Source organism: Heterodontus francisci, chromosome 29 (assembly GCF_036365525.1).
Source record: "Heterodontus francisci isolate sHetFra1 chromosome 29, sHetFra1.hap1, whole genome shotgun sequence".
NCBI classification, from domain to species: Eukaryota; Metazoa; Chordata; class Chondrichthyes; order Heterodontiformes; family Heterodontidae; genus Heterodontus; species Heterodontus francisci.
This window is the reverse complement of record NC_090399.1, coordinates 14,892,390-14,915,604: the sequence shown is the minus strand read 5'-3', so window position 1 is coordinate 14,915,604 and position 23,215 is coordinate 14,892,390. Positions and strand designations below refer to the sequence as shown.

The window sequence follows — 23,215 nt, the reverse complement described above, 5'->3', positions numbered from 1 at the left end:
AAATGTATTTTTTGTACACATTCATTGAAATAATAGATTTAGAATAAGAATATTTATACTGTTCAAACTTCCGGCAAGTTCAAATGGTCAATCTTCAAGGTTTGAGCTAAACAAGAGTGGAAATATCAGAACAATTAAGCAAACTTGCCATTTATTCATCATTAGAATGGACGTTAAGCATCAAAATAACTTCTGTTAAACTCGCTATCCGCCTCCAACCCTGCTTAGAATTTACAAAACGTCTTCCATTAACATGCAAAGACCATTTTGATACAAACGCTACACTCTTACAGCCGCATACACGGTCTGCCCTTCCATCCTTCTGGGAGCCTGCACGGGCTCGAACCGAACCGATTCCTCATTATAATCCGGTTGCCACAATGACGTGGACACAACCGATTCTTCATTACTTGCTGGAAGTGATACCGAGCCACTTGCTGTTGAGTTTTGATTCTGTCCGCCGGACCTCACTGCCTCGCACACAATCCGATGAGGAGGGTTTGATCGGGGGATATTCAGCTCGACATGAGGAACAGTTTCCGACCTGTCTCCGTCCTTAAATTAATCAGATCATTTGTTACAAGATTTGAAATGACAGGATAGCTGATCATCTCGGTGCAGTAACTATGCAAAAGGGGGCAATCACTTGACTGGGAGTGTACTACAGGCCTCCAAATAGTCAAGGAGAGATAAAGGAGCAGATATGTAGGCAAATCTCAGAGAGGTGTCAAAATAATAGGGTAATAATAGTAGGGGATTTCAACTTCCCCGATATTAACTGGGATAGCTTTAGTGCAAAAGGCTTAAAGGGGCGTTACTGGATGTAATCCTAGGGAATGAGGCTGGACAAGTGGTAGAAGTGTCAGTGGGGGAGCATTTCAGGGATAGTGACCATAACTCTGTAAGATTTAAGGTAGTTCTGTAAAAGGACAAAGATGGACCGGAAATAAAGGTACTGAATTGGGGGAAGGCCGATTTCAATATGATAAAACAGGATCTGGCCAAAGTGGACTGGGAGCAGCTACTTGTAGGAAAGTCTACATCAGACCAGTGGGAGTCATTCAGAAAGGAAAAAGTGAGAGTTCAGAGCCAACATGTTCCCGTAAAGGTGAGGGGTAGGACCAACAAGTCCAGGGAACCCTGGAAGCCAAGGGATATAGAGGATTGGATCAGGAAAAAAAAGGAGGCTTACAGCAGATTCGGAGTGCTGAAAACAGCAGAGGCCCCAGAGGAGTATAGAAAGTATAGGGGGGTACTTAAAAAAGTAATTAGGAGAGCGAAGAGAGGACATGAAAAAACACTGGTAGGCAAGATAAAGGAAAATCCTAAGGCATTTTATAAGTATATTAAGGGCAAGAGGATAACCAGGGAAAGAGTAGGGACCAAAGAGGCAATCTGTGTTGAGCCGGAGGACATAGGTGAGGTTTTAAATGATTACTTTTCATCTGTGTTCACTATGGAGAAGGACGATGTAGGTGTAGTGATCAGGGAGGAGGATTGTGATATACTCGAACAAATTAGCATTGGAAGGGAGGAGGTATTAGCGATTTTAGCAGGCTTAAAAGTGGATAAATCCCCAGGCCTAGATGAGATGTATTCCAGGCTGTTATGTGAGGCAAGGGAAGAGATTGCAGTGGCTCTAACACAAATTTGCAAATCCTCTCTGGCCACAGGAAAGGTTCCAGAAGACTGGAAGATAGTGAATGTGGTAGAAGGGTAGCAGGGATAAACCAGGTAATTACAAGTCGGTGAGTCTAACATCAGTGGTAGGGAAACTATTGGAAAAAATTCTGAGGGACAAGATTAATCTCCAATTGGAGAGGCAGGGATTAATTAAGAATAGTCAGCATGGCTTTATCAGGGGGAGATCATGTCCAACAAACTTGATTGAATCTTTCAAGGAAGTGACGAGATGTGTAAATGAGGGTAAAGCAGTTGATGTAGTCTACACGGACTTCAGTATGGCTTTTGATAAGGTCTCGCATGGGAGATTGGTTAAGAAGGTAAGAGCCCATGGGATCCAGGGCAATTTGGCAAATTAGATGCAAAATTGGCTTAGTGGCAGGAGGTAGAGTGTGATTTTTGAGGGGTGCTTTTGCGATTGGAAGCCTGTGACCAGTGGTGTATCACAGGGATCGGGGCTGGGACCTTTGCTGTTTGTAGTGTACAATAATGATTTAGACGTGAATATAGGAGGTCTGATTAGTAAGTTCGCAGATGACATGAAAATTGGTGGAGTTGTAAATAGTAAGGAGGAAAGCCTTAGATTACAGGATGATATAGATGGGCTGGTGAGATGGGCAGAGCAGTGGCAAATGGAATTTAATCCTGAGAAGTGTGAGGTGATGCATTTTGGCAGGACACGTTCCAATCTTTTGCACGATAATAAGTTTCCTGTAGGTGGATCTTATCTCTTTATGTAGCTTTCTCAAAAAGGGTCACCGACAACAGCAATGAATCACACTGCAAATCAAATTAAATGTCTTAGTTACAATATATTACATACCTTACTTACAACTTGGGTTCCAGTTCTTTTATCTATAAAATATTTTAAGTCGATTAGATTTTTTAAAAACCAGAACAAAAACAACAATCCAAAATAGTATGGTACTACTGTCAATACAATATGAAAACTTTGAGATGGAAATATGCTTCTTTATTAACAGAAACTTATACTTTCCAAATTATATTATCCGTACTTTATCATTGTTTAATATTAGAATTAGAATATTACAGCGCAGTACAGGCCCTTCGGCCCTCGATGTTGCGCCGACCTGTGAAACCATCTGACCTACACGATCCCATTTTCATCCATATGTCTATCCAATGACCACTTAAATGCCCTTAAAGTTGGCGAGTCTACTACTGCTGCAGGCAGGGCGTTCCACGCCCCTACTACTCTCTGAGTAAAGAAACTACCTCTGACATCTGTCCTATATCTATCACCCATCAACTTAAAGCTATGTCCCCTCGTGTTTGCCATCACCATCCGAGGAAAAAGACTCTCACTATCCACCCTATCTAACCCTCTGATTATCTTATATGTCTCTATTAAGTCACCTCTCCTCCTCCTCTCCAACGAAAACAACCTCAAGTTCCTCAGCCTTTCCTCGTAAGACCTTCCCTCCATACCAGGCAACATCCTAGTAAATCTCCTCTGCACCCTTTCCAAAGCTTCCACATCCTTCCTATAATGCGGTGACCAGAACTGCACGCAATACTCCAGGTGCGGTCTCACCAGAGTTTTGTACAGCTGCAGCATGACCTCGTGGCTCCGAAACTTGATCCCCCTACTAATAAAAGCTAACACACCATATGCCTTCTTAACAGCCCTATTAACCTGGGTAGCAACCTTCAGGGATTTATGTACCTGGACACCAAGATCTCTCTGTTCATCTACACTACCAAGAATCTTCCCATTAGCCCAGTACTCTGCATTCCTGTTACTCCTTCCAAAGTGAATCACCTCACACTTTTCCGCATTAAACTCCATTTGCCATCTCTCAGCCCAGCTCTGCATCCTATCTATGTCCCTCTGTACCCTACAACATCCTTCGGCACTATCCACAACTCCACCGACCTTAGTGTCATCTGCAAATTTACTAACCCACCCTTCTACACCCTCTTCCAGGTCATTTATAAAAAATGACAAACAGCAGTGGCCCCAAAACAGATCCTTGCGGTACACCACTAGTAACTAAACTCCAGGATGAACATTTGCCATCAATCACCACCCTCTGTCTTCTTTCAGCTAGCCAATTTCTGATCCAAAGCTCGAAATCACCTTCAACCCCATACTTCCATATTTTCTGCAATAGCCTACCGTGGGGAACCTTATCAAACGCCTTACTGAAATCCATATAGACCACATCCACTGCTTTACCCTCATCCACCTGTTTGGTCACCTTCTCGAAAAACTCAATAAGGTTTGTGAGGCACGACCTACTCTTCACAAAACCGTGCTGACTATCACTAATGAACTTATTCTTCCCTAGATGATTATAAATCCTGTCTCTTATAACCTTTTCCAACATTTTACCCACAACCGAAGTAAGGCTCACAGGTCTATAATTACCAGGGCTGTCTCTACTCCCCTTCTTGAACAAGGGGACAACATTTGCTATCCTCCAGTCTTCCGGCACTATTCCTGTCGACAATGATGACATAAAGATCAAGGACAGAGGCTCTGCAATCTCCTCCCTTGCTTCCCGGAGAATCCTAGGATAAATCCCATCTGGCCCAGGGGACTTATCTATTTTCACACTTTCCAATATTGCTAACACCTCCTCCTTGTGAACCTCAATCTCATCTAGCCTAGTAGCCTGAATCTCAGTATTCTGCTCGACAACATTTTCTTTCTCTACTGTAAATACTGACGCAAAATATTCATTTAACGCTTCCCCTATCTCCTCTGATTCCACACACAACTTCCCACTACTATCCTTGATTGGCCCTAATCTAACTCTAGTCATTCTTTTATTCCTGATATACCTATAGAAAGCCTTAGGGTTTTCCTTGATCCTATCCGCCAATGACTTCTCGTGTCCTCTCCTTGCTCTTCTTAGCTCTCCCTTTAGATCCTTCCTGGCTAGCTTGTAACTCTCAAGCGCCCTAACTGAGCCTTCACGTCTCATCCTAACATAAGCCTTCTTCTTCCTCTTGACAAGCGCTTCAACTTCTTTAGTAAACCACGGCTCCCTCGCTCGACAACTTCCTCCCTGCCTGACAGGTACATACTTATCAAGGACACGCAGTAGCTGCTCCTTGAATAAGCTCCACATTTCGATTGTGCCCATCCCCTGCAGTTTCCTTCCCCATCCTACGCATCCTAAATCTTGCCTAATCGCATCATAATTTCCTTTCCCCCAGCTATAATTCTTGCCCTGCGGTATATACCTGTCCCTGCCCATCGCTAAGGTAAACCTAACCGAATTGTGATCACTATCACCAAAGTGCTCACCTACATCTAAATCTAACACCTGGCCGGGTTCATTACCCAGTACCAAATCCAATGTGGCATCGCCCCTGGTTGGCCTGTCTACATACTGTGTCAGAAAACCCTCCTGCACACACTGGACAAAAACTGACCCATCTAAAGTACTCAAACTATAGTATTTCCAGTCAATATTTGGAAAGTTAAAGTTCCCCATAACAACTACCCTGTTACTCTGGCCCCTGTCGAGAATCATCTTCGCTATCCTTTCCTCTACATCTCTGGAACTATTCGGAGGTCTATAAAAGACTCCCAACAGGGTGACCTCTCCTCTCCTGTTTCTCACCTCGGCCCATACTGCCTCAGTAGACGAGTCCTCAAATGTCCTTTCTGTCGCTGTAATACTCTCCTTGATTAACAATGCCACACCGCCCCCCCCCCCTTTTACCATCTTCTCTGTTCTTACTGAAACATCTAATATCTTGCAATGTGACAAAAACATTAAAATACATAACTATTAAATGGCCTCTGCAGCGAAATATTTAAAACTGCTGTGAAATCATGGCATATTCTGGCATTTTCTAAGTTGAGTGTTCAAATAAGTTTTTGATCTTCTACTATTTGGATGACTTATAATTTTACGGAATAAAAACAATACATTTAATTGAAAGTGGTGCGTAAATATACACCACAGTGATGATTTTTCATTCTTCTTGTTGTGATTCACGGCTTGCTATTGTAATTTATTCCACTTTTTCCTTCTCTTTTCACCCTCTATGTCTTTTCACCTCTCTTTCCTCCTTGAAACCTCCCTCTTTAACTCAGTTTTTGGCCAGCTGCCCTAAAACCTGCTTACGTGGTTTGGTGTCAAATTTTTTTTGGTAACGCTCCTGTGAAGCACATTGGGGTGTTTTTACTATCTCAAAGGCGCTATATAAATGCAAGCTTTTTCTTATTCATGCTTCTCACTTGACCAGGTTCCTCAGTCAGACCACTTCACTGCTCCCGAAGCTTCCCCAAATCCCTTTCTTCATTGCCAATGCCACACAACCTGGCTTGCAAAGGGCATGCCAGTGATGATCGGCCTCTAATAGGAAAATAAGGCTGTGGGGGAGTTGAAGCTCAGTCTCCCTCATTCTCTGGTGCATCCGATGGCAGCTTTCATCAGACAGTCATAGAGGCTTAGAGTTATACAGCACAGAAACAGGCTCTTCGGCCCATTGTGTCTGTGCCGGCCATCAAACACCTATCTATTCTAATCCCATTTTCCAGCACTTGGCCCGTAGCCTTGCATGCTATGGCATTTCAAGTGCACATTTAAATACTTCTTAAAGCAGGGTTCCTGCCTCTACCACCCTTTCAGGCAGTGTGTTCCAGATTCCAACCACCCTCTGGGTGAAATTTTTTTCCGTCAAATCCCCTCTAGACCTCCTGTCCTTTACCTTACATCTATGTCCCCTGGTTATTGATCCCTCCGCTAAGGGAAAAAGTTTCTTCCTATCTATCCTATCTGTGCCCCTCATAATTTTGTATACCTCAATCAGGCCCCCCCCCCACCCCCCTCAGCCTTCTCTGCTCTAAGGAAAACAACCCTAGGCTTTCCAGTCTCTCTTCATAGCTGAAATGCTCCAGCCCAGGCAACATCCTGGTGAATCTCCTCTGCACCCTCTCCAGTGCAATCGCATCCTTCCTATAGTGTGGTGCCCAGAACTGTACACAGTACTCCAGCTGTGGCCTAACTAGCCTTTTATACAGCTCCATCATAACCTCCCTGCTCTTATTTTCTATGCTTCGGCTAATAAAGGCAAGTATCCCATATGCCTTCCTAACCACCTTATCTGCCTGTGCTGCTGCCTTCAGTGATCTATGAACAAGAACACCAAGGTCCCTCTGGGCCTCTGTACTTCCTCGTGTCCCACCACCCATTGTAAATTCCCTTGCCTTGTTAGTCCACCCAAAATGCATCACCTCACACTAGTGCATACTGCGCTACTGTTCCATTTAACACACATGGGGGTCTTCCGATTAACTGCTTTTGCGCCAATTAAAATATGTGTATGTCAAAAGCCATGGCGTTTATGGTTTCGAATTATGCAAGATTACACGTTTTCCAAATTATTGAAATCACGTCATTCCGTGCCTTTTGGTAAATACAAATAATCATGAAAAACCCTGATTATTCCTATTCATCAATCATTTTGACTATTTGAGTGTCGCTACATTGCAACGTAAGCTACACATCAGCCGTGTTATTCTTTTATGTGTATAATCATACAAACTTTGCAAGAAAGGAATATGCTTGCAGTAACTCTTTCCATGTAGTAACGAAGTTGAATTCAGGATAATTACCTCGAGGGCCACAGCAGAGCAGGGTTGAAATTATTTTAACAAGGATGAGACCCAGCAGCACAAGCACCAACACTGAAAATATAAGCAGATATATGTTCCCTTGATTCGGTGGAGATGTCACTTCAGAATCGTCATGACCTGAGGAGATAAATCAAAAGCTGTTGTTGTTTTTTGTTTCCATCTCCCTTTGAGTTTTTGAAGGTTGCTATTGCTAGCTGTAGCCTTCCGTCAAGAAACCGCAGTTGACTTAACGCTCAAGGCGCAGCACAGCAGCAAGATCTTGAGCAGATAAAACCACAAGAAAGCGATGGTTAGGTGAATACAAACTTGTACTTCAAAAACCTGCAAATTTCAGCAGGGTTCGGAGCTGGGTGGGGGACGGAGCGTGGCGGGGGGTGTAGGGAGGTGAAGTGTTGCACTATCTTCTATGCCGATCTATTTCTCAGAAAAAAGCTCAACAAGTTATTTCTTTTCGGTTAGGTGGAGCCCGGATTTTTATTAGTGTACTTATTGCAACACATCTGAAGATACCACGAATTCTGTCTGCATACCCAGCAAACGGTGAATTTCCCAAATATTAGCATGGGAGGGAGGTGTCCAGTTTCATTACTAAATAAATGTGTCCTTGCTCCCACGCTGTGTTTCAACGGCAGAGGAAAGTCTGTTTCAGTACTTTGTTTCCCTAGTCTGCCCAGACAGGATCGTGAGATCAGACGTGCAGAATCGCAAATGACCTGAATCAGCAATCCTCTCCTATTCGGAGCAGACGAATTTATATTCCTGGAGTACTGGGTGTGCAGTGACCTGTGTTGCCAAACACAGTCATGTGACAACACAATAATGAAGAAGGGATCATCAACTCAAATTTATTTTTCTGTCACTTGTTTTTTGATATGACGGTTATTTAAGAAATGGATTTTGTATACTTGCCACGCATTTCATCCTCACGTCGTAGTCGTTGGGTGTATTTGTCGAACCTAATGTGCATCTGACGATCACTTACTTCAGTGGCGACGTATATCCATATCTTTTTCAGCACAGTAACTGGTTATAAGTGTTGTAGTGGGTAAACTGTTTGTAAAATTGGTTTATTCTAGTTGAGTATTTTATTAAATGGAGGATATGTAGTGTATATTATTGAGATTTAAAGGTCAATGAAGCGTTCGGTTTTTTGTCAATTAATTCACGATGAGAACGTCGCTGGCAAGACCAGTATTTACTGCCCATCCCTAATTGCCCTTGAAAAGATGGTAGCGAGCTGCCTTCTTGACAACTGAATTGTTTGTTCGGCCATTGCAGAGGGCAGTAAAGAGTCAAGTACATTGCAATAGGTGAAGATCAGGAAAGAATAGCAATTTCCTTCCTTCAAGCACATGAACAAACCAGATGGATTTTGTACCAATCTGATAGTTACACGGTCACCAATACCAATACGAGCTTTCTGTTTTCACATTCATTTAAATTCCTTGGTTGCTGTGATGGGATTTGAATTCATAGTCTTACTATCATAGGGCAGACTCTTGGATTACTACAACAACACAAAAGCAAAATACTGTGGATGCTGGAAATCAGAAACAAAAACAGAAAGTGCTGGAAGTACTCAGCAGGTCAGGCAGCATGTGTGGGAAGAAAAATAGAGTTAACGTTTTTTTGCTCCTGCACCCCCTTTAGAATTGTACCCTTTATTCTATATTGTCTCTCCATTTTCTTCCTACCAAAATGAGCCACTTCACATTTCTGTGCATTGACCTTCATCTGCCACCTTTCTGCCCGTTCCACCAACTTGTCTATGTCCTTTTGGAGTTCCACATTATCTTCCTCACAGTTCACAATGCTTCCAAGTTTTGTGTCATCTGCAAACTTTGAAATTGTGCCCTGTACACCAAGGTTTAGGTCATTAATATATATCAGGAAGAGAAGGTCCTGACACTGACCCCTGGGGAACTCCACTCCAAACATTCCTCCAGCCCAAAAAACATCCATTAACCACTACTCTCTGTTTCTTGTCACTCAGCCAATTCCATACCCATGTTGCTATTGTCCCTTTTATTCCATGAGCTATAACCTTGCTCACAAGCCTGTTGTGTGGCACTGCATCAAATGCCTTTTGAAAGTCCATGTACACCACATCAACAGCATCGCCCTCATCAACTCTCTCTGTTACCTCTTCAAAAAACTCCAGCAAGATAGTTAAAAACGATTTTGCCTTAAGAAATCCATGCTGGCTTTCCTTAATTAACTCGCATTTGTCCATGTGACTATTAATTTTGTCCTGAATTATTGTTTCTAGTTGTTTCCCCATCACTGAAGTTAAACCAACTGCCTGTAGTTGTTGGGTTTATCTTTACACCCTTTTTTGAACAAAGGTGTGACATTTGCAATTCTCCAGTCCTCTGGCACCATCCCGAGTCTAAGGAAGACTGAAAATTTATGGCCAGTGCCTCTGCGATTTCCAACCTCATTTTCCTCTGTATCCTTGGATGCATCTCATCTGGTCCTGGTTTTTTATCCAATTTCAGTACAGACAGCCTATTATTTATTTATTTAGAGATACAGCACTGAAACAGGCCCTTCGGCCCACCGAGTCTGTGCCGACCAACAACCACCCATTTATACTAACCCCACAGTAATCCCATATTCCCTACCACCTACCTACACTAGGGGCAATTTATAACAGCCAATTTACCTATCACCTGCAAGTCTTTGGATGTGAGAGGAAACCGGAGCACCCGGAGAAAACCCACGCAGACACAGGGAGAACTTGCAAACTCCGCACAGGCAGTACCCAGAATCGAACCCGGGTCCCTGGAGCTGTGAGGCTGCGGTGCTAACCACTGCGCCACTGTGCCGCCCTATACTCTATCAATTTTAAACCCTTCTAGTGTCTGAATTACCTCCTATTTCACCATAGCTTGTGTTGCATCTTCTTCCTTGGTAAAGAAAGATGCAAAGTATTCAATTAATACCTCAGCTATGCCCTCTGCCTCCATGTATAAATCCCCTTTATGGTACCTAATCAGTCCCATTCCTCCTTTTACCACCCTTTACAATTTATATGTCTATAGAAAACTTTGGGATTCCATTTAATGTTAGCTGCAAGTCTCTTTTCATGCTCTCTCTTTGCTTCATAATTACTTTTTTACTTCCTCTTTTGACCTTCTATTTTCAGCCTGGTTCTCAATAGTATTTTCCACCTGACATCTGTCACAAGCACACTTTTTCTTTATCTTAATCTAACTCTTTTGTCATCCAGGGAGCTCTGGATTTGTTTGCCCTACCTTTTCCCTTCAAGGGAGCATACCTTGACTGTGCTCGACTATCTCTTCTTTGAAGGTAGCCCATTGTTCATCTACTGGTTTTCCTCCCAGCTTTTGACTCCAACTTATTCGCCCCAGCTTCATTCTTACCCCATTGAAGTTGGCTTTCCCCCAGTTAATTATTCTTACCCTGAATTGCTCTTTGTCCTTTTCCATTGTCAGCTTAAACCTTATGATACAATGATCACTGTCCTCTAAATGCTCTCCTACTGATACTTGATCTACTTGGCCCACCTCATTCCTGAGAACCAGGTCTGGCAGTGCCTCCTTTCTCATTGGATGAGAAACATACTGTTGTAGAAAATCTTCTTGAACACACTCCAGGAACTCTTGCACCTCATTGCCCTTTACACTGCTATTATCCCAGTCTATGTTTGGATAATTAAAGTCCCCCATTATAACTACCCTAGAATTTTTGCACCTCTCTGTAATTTCCTTGCAAATTCATTCCTCCACGTCCTTCCCACTAGCTGGTAGTCTATAGACAACTCTGAGCAATGTAATCGCACCTTTTTTGTTCCTTAGCTCTAGCCAGATTGATTCTGTCCTCAACCCCTTTGGCACATCATTTTTCCCCAGCACTGTAATGCCTCTTTAATCAATACTGCCACCCCTACCCTTTTTTTCCCTTTTTTATCTTTCCTGAACACCCTGTATCCAGTAATATTTAATATAAGTCCTGCCCTTCTTTGAGCCAGGTCTCTGTCATAGCCACATTATCATATTTCCACATGGCAATCTGCACCTGTACCTCACCAATCTTATTAACCACACTCTGCATTCACATGAACCCTGATTTAGACTATATTAATTTCTCTCTTACTCTAACCCCACCTAATAACTTACTATTCCCTACTCTAATGCTATCTCTCTCTCTCAGTATTCCGTGCTCCTTGGTATTCTTCTGCAATATTTGCTCCTTGTTCCCACACCCCTGACAAGTTACCAGTTGTGTTTCTCTCTGATATAATAATAAAAGCAAAATACAGCGGATGCTGGAAATCTGAAATAAAAAGAAGAAATGCTGGAACCATTCAGCAGGTCTGGCAGCATCTGTGAAAACAGAAGCAGAGTTAACGTTTCGGGTCAGTGACCCTTCTTCGGTCTCTCCAATCTGAGCTCCCTCTCAGTTTCCCATCACACTGCCAATCTAGTTTAAATCTTCCCCCAAAGCACGAGCAAATCTCACCGCGAGGATAATAGTCCAGTCCTTCTAAGATGTAACCTATCCATCTTATACAGGTCCCACCTGCCCCAGAACTGGTCCCAATGTCTCAGAAATCTGATGCCCTCCCTCCTACACCAGTTCTCCAGCCACATGTCCAATCACTCAATTGTCCTATTCCTGTGCTCACTTGCACGTGGGACTACGAGTAATCCTGAGATTACTGCTTTTGAGGTCTTACGTTTTAATCTCCTTCCTAGCTCCATAAAATCTGCTTTCAGAACCTCATCCCCCTTCTTACCTATGTCATTGGTACCAAAGTTGACCACAAACTCTGGCTGCTAACCTTTCCCCAGGAGAATGTCCTGCAGCCTCTCTGTGATATCCATGACCATGGCACCAGGGAGGCAACACACCATCCTGGAGTCATGTCTAAGGCCACAGAAACACCTGCCTGTTCCCCTAACTAATGAATCCCCTATCACTGCCACTTTTCCCCTCTTCTTCAAGCAGCAATCTAAAGTAAAAAATATTAAATTGGAGGATGGCCAATTTCAGTGGGGTCAGAACAAATCTGTTCCAGGTAAATAGAAATCAAAGATTGACAGGTAAAACTGTAATGGAACAATGTGCTGCCTTTGAAGAGAAGATAATTTGGGAAGAGATAAGGTACATTCCCACAAGGGGTTAATGTAGGGTAAACAAACCAGGATCCCTGGATGACGATAGAGATAGAGAGTAAGATGCAGCAGAAAATGGGGATGTATGACAGATGTCAGGTTGACAACATAAGTGAGGACCAAGCTAAATATAAAAAGTTGAGAAGGGAAGTTAAAACGTGAATAAGAGAGGCAAAGAGAGACTATGAGAAGAGACTAACATAAAAGGGAATCATAGAGTCATAGAGTTATACAGCACAGAAAGGGGCCCATTGGCCCACTGTGTCTGCACCAGCCACCAAGCCTATTTATTCAAATCCCATTTTCCAGCACTTAGCCTTCTATGTCATGGCGTTTCAAGTGCTCGTCTAAATACTTCTTAAATGTTAGAGCCATAGCGTTATACAGCACAGAAACAGGCCCTTTGGCCATCGTGTCTGTGCTGACCATCAAGCACCTATCTACTCTATTCCCATTTTCCAGCACTTGATCCATAGCCTTGTATGCTATGGTGTTTCAAGTGCTCATCGATATACTTCTTAAATGTTGTGAGGGTTCCTGCCTCCCTACCTCTTCAGGCAGTGTTCTAGATTCCAAACATTCTCTGGGTAAAAAACTTTTTCCTCAAATCCCCTCTAAATTCCTCAAAACCTCCTGCCCCTTACCTTAAATCTATGTCCCCTGATTATTGATACCTCCACTAAGTGAGAAAGTTTCTTCCTATCTACCCTATCTATGCCCCTCATAATTTTGTATATCTCTAATCAGGTCCCCCCTCAGCCTTCTCAGCTCCAAGGAAATCAACCCGAGCCTATCCAGTGTCTCTTCAAAGCTGAAATGCTCCTGCCCAGGCAACGTCCTGGTGAAACTCTTCTGCACCTTATCCAGTGCAATCACATCCTTCCTATAATGTAGTGACCAGAACTGTACACAGTACTCCAGCTGTGGCCTAACTAGCATTTTATACAGCTCCATCATAACCTCCCTGCTCTTATATTCTATGCCTCAGCTAATAAAGGCAAGTATTCCATATGCCTTCCTAACCACCTTATCTGCCTTTGCTGCTGCCTTCAGTGATCTATGGACAAGTACATCAAGGTCCCTCTGACCCTCTGTACTTCCTAGTGTCCTACCATCAATTGTATATTCCCTTGCCTTGTTAGTCCTCCCAAAATGCATCACCTCACACTTCTCAGGATTAAATTCCATTTGCCACTACTTTACCCATCTTACCAGCCCATCTATATCGTCCTGTAATTTAAGGCTTTCCTCCTCACTATTTACGACACCGCCAATTTTCGTGTCATCTGCGAACTTACTAATCATACCTCCTATATTCACGTCTAAATCATTAATGTACACTACAAACAGCAAAGATCCCAGCACCGAACCCTACAGTACACCACTGGTCACAGGCTTCCAATTGCAAAAACAACCCTCGTCCATCACCTTCTGTCTCCTGTCAATAAACCAATTTTGGATCTAATTTGCCAAATTGCCCTGGATCCCATGGGCTCTTACCTTCTTAGCCAATCTCCCATGTGGGACCTTATCAAAAACTTTGCTGAAGTCCATATAGACTACATCAACTGCTTTACCCTCATCTACATATCTATTCACCTCCTCGAAAAATTCAATCAAGTTTGTTGGACAAGATCTCCCCCAACAAAGCCATTCTGACTATTCTTAATTAATCCCTGCCTCTCCAAGTGGAGATTAATCTTGTCCCTCAGGATTTTTTCCAATAGCTTCCCAACCACTGATATTAGATTCACCAGCCTGTAATTACCTAGTTTATCCCTGCTACCCTTCTTGAATAATGGTACCACATTCGTTGTCCTCCAGTCCTCTGGAATCCATAAGTCTATAACCCTACAAATAGCATAAGGGTAGTAAGAGGAGAGGTGGGGCCAATTAAGTACCGAAAGGAGGATCTACACATGGAGGTAGAGGGCATGGCTGAGTACTTCGCATCTGTCTTTACCAAGCAGGATGATGCTACCCAAGTCATAGTGAAAGAGGAGGTAGTTAAGAAGCGGTATGGGGTAAAAATTGATAAAAGGGAGGTATTAGATAGATGGCTGCACTTAAAGTTGATAAGTTACCAGGACTGGATGGGATCCATCTGGGGATGCTGAGGGAAGTAAGGGTAAAAATTGTGGAGGCATTGACCATAATCTTCCAATTGCCCTGCGAAAGGGGGGTTGTGCCAGAGGACTGGATAAGTGAAAATGTTACACTATTGTTCAAAAAAGGGTGTAAGGATAAACCCAACAACTACAGTCCAGTTAGTTTAACCTCGGCAATGAAAAATCCTTTAGAAACAATAATTTGGACCAACATTAACAGTCACTTGGACAAATGTGGATTAATTAAGGAATGCTAGTCAAATCACATTTAACTAATTTGATTGAGTTTTTTGATGAGGTAACAAAGTAGGCCGATGAGGGTATTGTGATGTATATGGACTTCCAAAAGGCATTTAATAAAGTGTCACATAATAGACTTGCCAGCAAAGTTTAAGTTGTGGAATAAAAAGGAAAGTGGCAGCATGGATACGAAGTTGGTTGGGTGACAGGAAACAGAGAGGAGTGATGAACGAACGATTGCTTTTTGGACAGCAGGAAGGTGTACAGTGGTGTCGGTACTAGGACCCCTGCTTTTCCTGATATACATTAATCACCTAGACTTGGGTGTACAAGGCACAATTTCAAAGTTCACAGATGACACAAAACTTGGAAGTATTGTGAACAGTGAGGAGGATAGTGATAGACTTCTACAGGATATAAACAGGTTGTGGAATGGACGAACAGTGGCAGATGAAATTTAATGCAGAGAAGTGTGAACTGATACATTTTGGTAGGAAGAACATGGAGAGGCAATGTGAAATAAAGGTTAAAATTCTAAAGGGGACTTCAGTAAGGCGTTTGATAAGGTTCCCCATGGTAGGCTGGTGGAGAAAGTGAAGTCGCATGGGGTCCAGGGTGGACTAGCTAGATGGATAAAGAACTGGCTGAGCAACAGGAGACAGAGAGTAGTAGTGGAAGGGAGTTTCTCAAAATGGAGACATGTGACCAGTGGTGTTCCACAGGGATCCGTGCTGGGACCACTGTTTTTTGTGATATACATAAATGATTTGGAGGAAAATATAGGTGGTCTGATCAGCAAGTTTGCAGACGACACTAAGATTGATGGAGTAGCAGATAGTGAAGGGGACTGTCAGAGAATACAGCAGAATATAGATAGATTGGAGAGTTGGGCAGAGAAATGGCAGATGGAGTTGAATCAGGGCAAATGCGAGGTGATGCATTTTGGAAGATCCAATTCAAGAGTGAACTATACAGTAAGTGGAAAAGTCCTGGGGAAAATTGATGAACAGAGAGATTTGGGTGTTCAGGTCCATTGTTCCCTGAAGGTGGCAATGCAGGTCAATAGAGTGGTCAAGAAGGCATACGGCATGCTTTCCTTCATCGGACGGGGTATTGAGTACAAGAGTTGGCAGGTCATGTTACAGTTGTATAAGACTTTGGTTCAGCCACATTTGGAATACTGCGTGCAGTTCTGGTCGCCACATTACCAAAAGGATGTGGATGCTTTGGAGAGGGTGCAGAGGAGGTTCACCAGGATGTTGCCTGGTATGGAGGGCGCTAGCTATGAAGAGACATTGAGTAGATTAGGATTATTTTCATTAGAAAGACGGAGGTTGAGGGGGGACCTGATTGAGGTGTACAAAATCATGAGAGGTATAGACAGGGTGGATAGCAAGAAGCTTTTTCCCAGAGTGGGGGATTCAATTACTAGGGGTCACGAGTTCAAAGTGAGAGGGGAAAAGTTTAGGGGGGATATGCGTGGAAAGTTCTTTACGCAGAGGGTGGTGGGTGCCTGGAACACGTTGCCAGCGGAGGTGGTAGACGCGGGCACGATAGCGTCTTTTAAGATGTATCTAGACAGATACATGAATGGGCAGGAAGCAAAGAGATACAGCCCCTTAGAAAATAGGCGACAGGTTTAGATAGAGGATCTGGATCGGCGCAGGCTTGGAGGGCCGAAGGGCCTGTTCCTGTGCTGTAATTTTCTTTGTTCTTTGTTCTTTGAACAGAGAGACCTGGGGGTATATGTGCACAAATTATTGAAGATGGCAGGGCAGGTTGAGAAAGCAGTTAAAAAGGCAAACAGGATCCTGGACTTTATAAATAGAGGCATAGGGTACAAAAGCAAGGAAGTTATGGTGAAACTTTACACAATACAGGCTCGGCCTCAGCTGGAGTATCAGGCCCAATTCTGCACACTGCACTTTAGGAAGGATGTGAAGGCTTTAGAAAGGCTGCAAAAAAGATTTACAAAAATATATTCCGGTATGAAGGACTTCAGTTACATGGATAGATTGGAGATGACTGCGTTGTTCTCCTTAGAGAAGAGAAGGTTGAGAGATTTAATAGAAGTGTTTAAAAATCATGAGGAATCTAGAATGAGTAGATAGAGAGAAACTGGTCCCATTAGCTGACGGGTTGTGAACCAGAGGACACCAAGTTAAAGGGATTGGCACAAGAACCAACAATGACATGAGAGGGGGAGAAAAACTGTTTTACTAGCATGTGGTTAGGATCTGGAATGCAGTGTGTGAGAGTGTTGTGGAGGGAGATGCAGTCGGAACTTTCAAAGGTGAATTGGATATGCACCTAAAGAGAAAGAAAATGCAGGACTAGGGGGAAAGAGCGGGTGAGTGGGACTAGCTGAGTTGTTCTTGCAGAGAGCTGGCACAGACACGACGGGCCGAATGGCCTCCTTCTGTGCTGTAAATATTTTGTATGAACGCCGGTTTTACACCTGGCCCCAAACTGCTCTCTGCTATTTTCAATGGAGTAAAATCGGACAGAGTGTAATACCAGCGGTGCATCCGAACCCGCCAGTTTACCTATTCTGCGGAAAAGACCCAACCGGGTTAAATTTCAATTTATGTCTTAAAGGTGACAGTACCCCGAGTTTCCAATAAAAATATCTTTTTTTTTTGGAGGGGGGAACTGAATCTAAAGGCATAAGATGTAAGATAATACAAACTTACGGTTTACTGTGACTTCTGTGCCTTCTCCGGTGCCCTTTCCACCGATGTTAAGAACCACCTCGCAGTAATACCTTCCTGTATCGTTCAGTTTCACCCCGGTGATTGTTACCGATCCGTTTTTAAATTCGCGGAAGGGTCTTGAACCGGTTTTCTGAACTCGTCCGATATATTCCGTGCAGTTGTTACAAACTATAGACGTTCTGAAATCTTTGTACCAAATGAGGGAACCGATGGGGTTGTTTCCTGAAAGGGCTGTGTTCACAATGAAACTACATGATAGATGCAATGTTTTACCCTCGGTAACGCTCACCGAACGCGGTTCTTGAATGACTGTAACACCCGAGGCAGTCACTCCTGCAAACATGAAATAACCTCATCAGTTAGTCACGCCACTCTACATTTTTACTTTTTCGGTACCAGCAAACTGCCCTCAGAAAGTCCTGCCCTGAATTAGGGATAAGAGTAAATTCACAGCTCAGCAAGTCAGGAAGCATTTGTCAATACTGAATAACTGTTCTGAAGAAGCGTCCTAGACCTGAACGCACAAACCCTACACTCTTCATTTATCTGACCTACTGAGTCTATCCAGTATTTTCTACCTAAAACTCAGATTTCCAGTCTATGTGAGTTTGCTGTCTTTCCCCCTCAGACAGCTCCACAAATAAAATGGGCAACTGGTATTTCATTGATGGATATAAATGATAAGTAATGTCTTTAATAATTCAAACGGCGGCTGCTCTAGAACAATTAAAATAGCTCCCTTAAAATATTCACCAATTTCCGCCTTGTGGCCTAAAGTACGTCAGAAGCATGAATATTACACTTTGATTCCCGATTATCTTTTACATTAGTTCAGTGGGTGAGGTTTTCAGTTGGCGCCGGGGTGTAAACTGGTGATAAGTTGAAAATCTAAATTAATGAAAATCGGGCGGTTTCTATAACGGGGAGCCAAACATGACTCCAGTTTTACACTCGGGACAGCGAGTTAAAAGTGCACCCTTGCATGTTAAGCCTTACCCGTGGCCTATTTTATAATCGATTTTTTTTCCAATCGGAGCAGGCTGGGATGTTAACCAAATCGCAAGTAGGGAAATAGAAAGCAACTGAACATTTTACAATTCAATCCTTAAAATTGCCTATAATTATGCAGTTATTCGTGAGGTCTAATTAAAGTTGAGTCTTACTACAATCCGGTACGCTGGAGAGTGACAGCGAATAAGAGAAATTCACCTGCGACATTGCTGTATGCCCGTGAACGAAATCACACTTGTCCCATGTGTTTCCCTTTTGCTTCCGTAACAATATTCAGCGACTATACAAGCTCAAGTAAATAGAGATGAAGGAATCACTGGGACCTAGTCCTTTGCGTAACAGCATCTGTTGAATTCCACGATAGTTTCTACATTTATTCCCACATCTGGAAAGCCAGCCCGAGCTCCTGACTGTAGGACATGTCCTTTGCTAAATCCACTTTCTATCGTCATGCCTTACCCAGAAACAAGCGCTGCCTTTAACCTCCCCAGTCCCCGTTTTTCAGAGATGAAGAGTACGTCTTTTTCCTAAACTATTGACACGAGCAGCTCTTCCCTACTAAAATAAAAGCAAAATACTGCGGATGCTGTAAATCTGAAATAAAAACAAGAAATGCTCTTTCCTACATATGAACAATAGAATTAGCAATAATCTGCAGTAACGTGGTGTCTTTAATGTCAAACAGGCCGCATAACTCTTCCAAAATCAAACAAAATTGGATTGGAGCTAAAAATAAACTGATGCTAGAGGGGGGTGACTAAAAGCGGGCTTAAAGGGGAGGACTTTTAATGCCGCTGGGAGAGATGGAAAGGCAGAGAGTTTTAGGAAAGGAATTCCAGAGTTTATTCCAAGCATAGTGGGGTGGAGCGGGGGGACGTACAGCATCCAGAGCCAGGGAAATGCAGAGTTCTTAGAGTGTTGTAAGGTTGTAGGAAGCTACAGAGATAGTGATGTATGAAGCCATGAATAGTTTTAAACACAACAATAAGAATTTTAGGGCTCAGACATTGGGGAAACTGGGAAAGAATGTAAGTGAGCAACCAGGTTAGTGATCGATGAGGCACACTACAGCCTGCCGGACTGAACATTGAGTTCAATAATTTCACCGCATGACGGGCCCCCCATTTTACTTTTATTTTTAGTTATTTTTCTTTTTTGGGTGTTTATTTCATTTTATCTTAGATTGTTCAGTTTGCCTACCCACTGCTTTTTCATGTTTGTACTTGCTGCTATACTAATGCTTTGTCTTTCAAAACACCATTAATATATTGCTTGCCTTTGCTCCATGACCTTGTGGTCGGTTATTCTCTGTGACCTTGTCCGATCTACACCTCCTCCTTTGTTATCTCTCCCCCCACCCTTGTTTTACTTGCTTAAAACCTTTCACATTTCTAATATCTGCAAGTTCTGAAGAAGGGTCACAGACCTGAAACGTTAACTCTGCTTCTCTCTCCACAGATGCTGCCAGACCTGCTGAGTATTTCCAGCATTTCTTGTTTTTATTTCAGATTTCCAGCATCTGCGGTATTTTGCTTGTATTTATGATAGATGAGGGAACTTGGTACCGGATAGGATATGGGCTGCAGAGTTTGTGATGAGCTAAATATTATGGAGGATAAGAGAGTGGCCAGGAGAGATAGGAATAATCCAGGCTAGTCACTTATACACATCTCCTCCCTGGCTTCAATCCGATTACTAACAAGGGCTAACTAGAGTTTACCAGTGGTGCGTAAGGTTTTGAAAACAACAATGGAAATATCAAAAGCAAAAGGAGAAATTTGAGTTATTTAAGAATAAGCAGCACAGATTTGTAAAAGGCAGACCATGCTTGATGAATCTAATTTAATTTTTTGATGATGTAACTGAGAAGATTGACGAAGGGAGTGTGATGGATGTTGCCTATATAATTTTTAGGAAAGCATTTGGTAAAAGTACCACATAAAAGGCTGGCTAACAAAATTGAGGCTCATGGAATAGGAGGATTAGTGTGCAATTGGATTAACATTTGACTTAAGGACAGAAAACAGTGGGTTGTGGTAAATGGCTGTTTTTCAGACTGGAGGATGGTAGACAGTGGTGTTCCACAAGGGTCAGTGCTAGGATCCTATACTCTATACATAAATGACTTGGACCCTGGAATACAGAGCAGAATTTCAAAATTTGCCGATGACACCAAATTTGAAGGAATGACAAGCAGTGAGGATGATATGAGCTGCCTGCAACAGGACATAGATAAGCGAGCAGAATGGGCAGACAAGTGGCAGATGGAATTTAATACAGACAGGTGTGAGGTGATGCATTTTGGCAGAAGGGATAGGGAGAGATAATGACTTAGTGGCAAAGGAACAGAGGGACCTGGGGGTGCCCCTGATATTTCGGCCACTAACCTTAATACATGTAGCTAGAAAATTCAGCTTCTATTGTTCGCTCAGATGATGCCCACGGTCTACAATTAAATATTTGTTCTTTGACATTACTCATCAGGGACTGATATTAATAACTAAAACAGTTGGCATGGGCTGATGAGCACACGGGGAACTAATAAATGGGGCCGAAGACAAGGTGAAACTGCCAAGCGTGTGAAACTAACACCAATGTGCTGGAAGAAGGCAGCCGAACTTACGAAAGGAGCCCAAATAATTCACTTCATTGGCATCGCTCAAGTCGCCTGAATTCTGTGATCAGTGGCTCTTGACTCTTGTCTAATCCTAAACTATAATGGGGTTCACCCCAGGCAGCGGCGGCTTCGTGGAAACCTTTCAATGTGCTGTCCCCGATGTTTGGACCATTAACGATATCACAGTTATCCGAGAATCACAATTCAATTCTTTAGGCAGTTAATGTTAACAGGTTTTGAAGCGCCTTGGGAGGTTTTATACGTTAAAGGCGCTATACAAATACAAGTTATTGTTCGTTGTCTTCCAGAGTATGTAATGCAATAGTTGATTTATATATATATATGTATATTTTCGTGTGTGTAGGTGTATCTGTATATATGCATATCTATACATGAAGGTATATATACATATGTGTGTGTGTTGATGTGTGTGTGGAAGCGGAGGCGGGATGTGTATCTGTTTAATTATGTACAAAATGAATGTGAATTACTTACTCGAGAACAACAGGAATGACCAAACGCATCCAACCCAGAACATGGTTCAGCAGCCTCCTGTAGCTAAAGCCAGAAGTATTTTCTCATTATTTTGTTCGAAATCTATTCAACTTTGTAAAACAAAAATGTAGTGCCTTTAGATTTCTCCCAGCAACTGTCCTTTCAGCTGCATTGTAAGCAGTGGAGAATGTCCAGCCAGAATTTCAATGCCTTTCCTATTTGTATTCAATCGAGATTGTGGTTCCACGGTCAGAAAGGAACTTTTAATTTTATCTTGAAAGGGCGGAGAGATGAATTAAAACCTCCGTTGAAATAGTGAGAGACTTGTATTTATATGGCATCGCTCTCGGTCACTGGACGTCCCAAAGGGCTTTGACCCCCCCACCTCCCACGAGCAAGTCCTTTTGAAATGTAGTCACTGTTATCACGCAGGAAGCAAATTAAGCAAGAAAAGCTCAAGCATCTCACCATTAGATGGAAATAACCGCTATATTCAACACCATCACACAGATCCAGTAGAATATTTGCTTTCTCACTGCAACTCCCGCAACCTGTTAATGTCAAAGCTACGATATTGGTTAATGAGCGGCAGCTAACACATATCCTGCGTCATCTCGCCTTACTGTGTCCCCCTCCTCCCCCCCCCCCCCCGTTTCATTGAATCAAGCAAAGCAATAGGGCGAATTCAGGACGCGGACAACTACACAGATTAATAGTGCACTTGTTGGTGCACAGGTAAGATCTTCTGTTGCGCAATGGGTTCTGCCCATGTTCATTACTGAAAATATTTTAGCGTATTTACAGGACAGGAATTATTTTCGAAGAACTGGGAGGGCACAGAATCGTCGCCAGTGAAATCAGCCACCCGGTATCGACCCTGCCTGAATTGCTTTCCATTGAAGCCGATGGATGGCACATTCAGGCCAGCTGAAGGACGGACGGCTGTTCCACTCCTACCTGCTCTGCCGCCGCCCAACTTTGGAAGTGCGGCAGGCGGTGGGGATGATGCCAATCGACTGCAAAAGGACACGGACAGGCTAGCAGAATGGGCGGACAAGTGGCAGATGGAATTTAATGCAGAGATGTGTGAGGTGTTGCATTTTGACAGAAGGGATAGGAAGACAATATAGACGAAATGACAGTTCTAAAGAGTGTGCAGGGACAGAGGGACCTGGGGGTGCATGTGCATCCATCCTTGAAGGTCGCAGGGCATAGTGAGAGAGCAGTTAGCAAAGTATATGGGATCTTGGACTTGATAAATAGAGGTATTGAGTACAAAAGCAGGAAGGTTATGCTGAACCTTTTGTCATGGTCCTGTAGGGTTTTTTTTTTTGGAATATGCGGTTTGCCTTTAAGGCTTTCAAGGCATCAGTATTGCTTTAAGAGCTGGCAAGCCTCAGGATTTATAGGAAGGTGCATTTTCATTGGCTTAGAAACAGCCATTTGGAGACTGCGATTCAAAGGGTGTATTCCCGTCACCATAGGTACAGCCACTGGGAGTGAGCCTGATGTGATACATTTGTTACAATTCAGTTTTAAACTGGCTGATAAAGACAGTTTGTCCTAACAGAATACCGACACAGAGG

At 43.0% G+C, this 23,215-nt stretch overlaps 1 protein-coding gene across 1 annotated transcript; it reads right to left on the bottom strand.

The window, feature by feature from the left end:
• On the bottom strand, positions 1 to 22,184 carry LOC137345948 (natural cytotoxicity triggering receptor 3-like). Its single transcript, XM_068009202.1, has 6 exons — positions 22,098 to 22,184; positions 21,630 to 21,692; positions 17,486 to 17,839; positions 7,283 to 7,420; positions 2,507 to 2,538; positions 1 to 555 (listed from the first exon to the last, which is right to left on the bottom strand). The coding sequence occupies exons 2-6, from the start codon at positions 21,670 to 21,672 to the stop codon at positions 280 to 282; spliced, it is 843 nt and encodes a 280-aa protein (XP_067865303.1). The 5' UTR covers positions 21,673 to 21,692; positions 22,098 to 22,184; the 3' UTR covers positions 1 to 279.
• Positions 22,185 to 23,215: the final 1,031 nt, after the last annotated feature.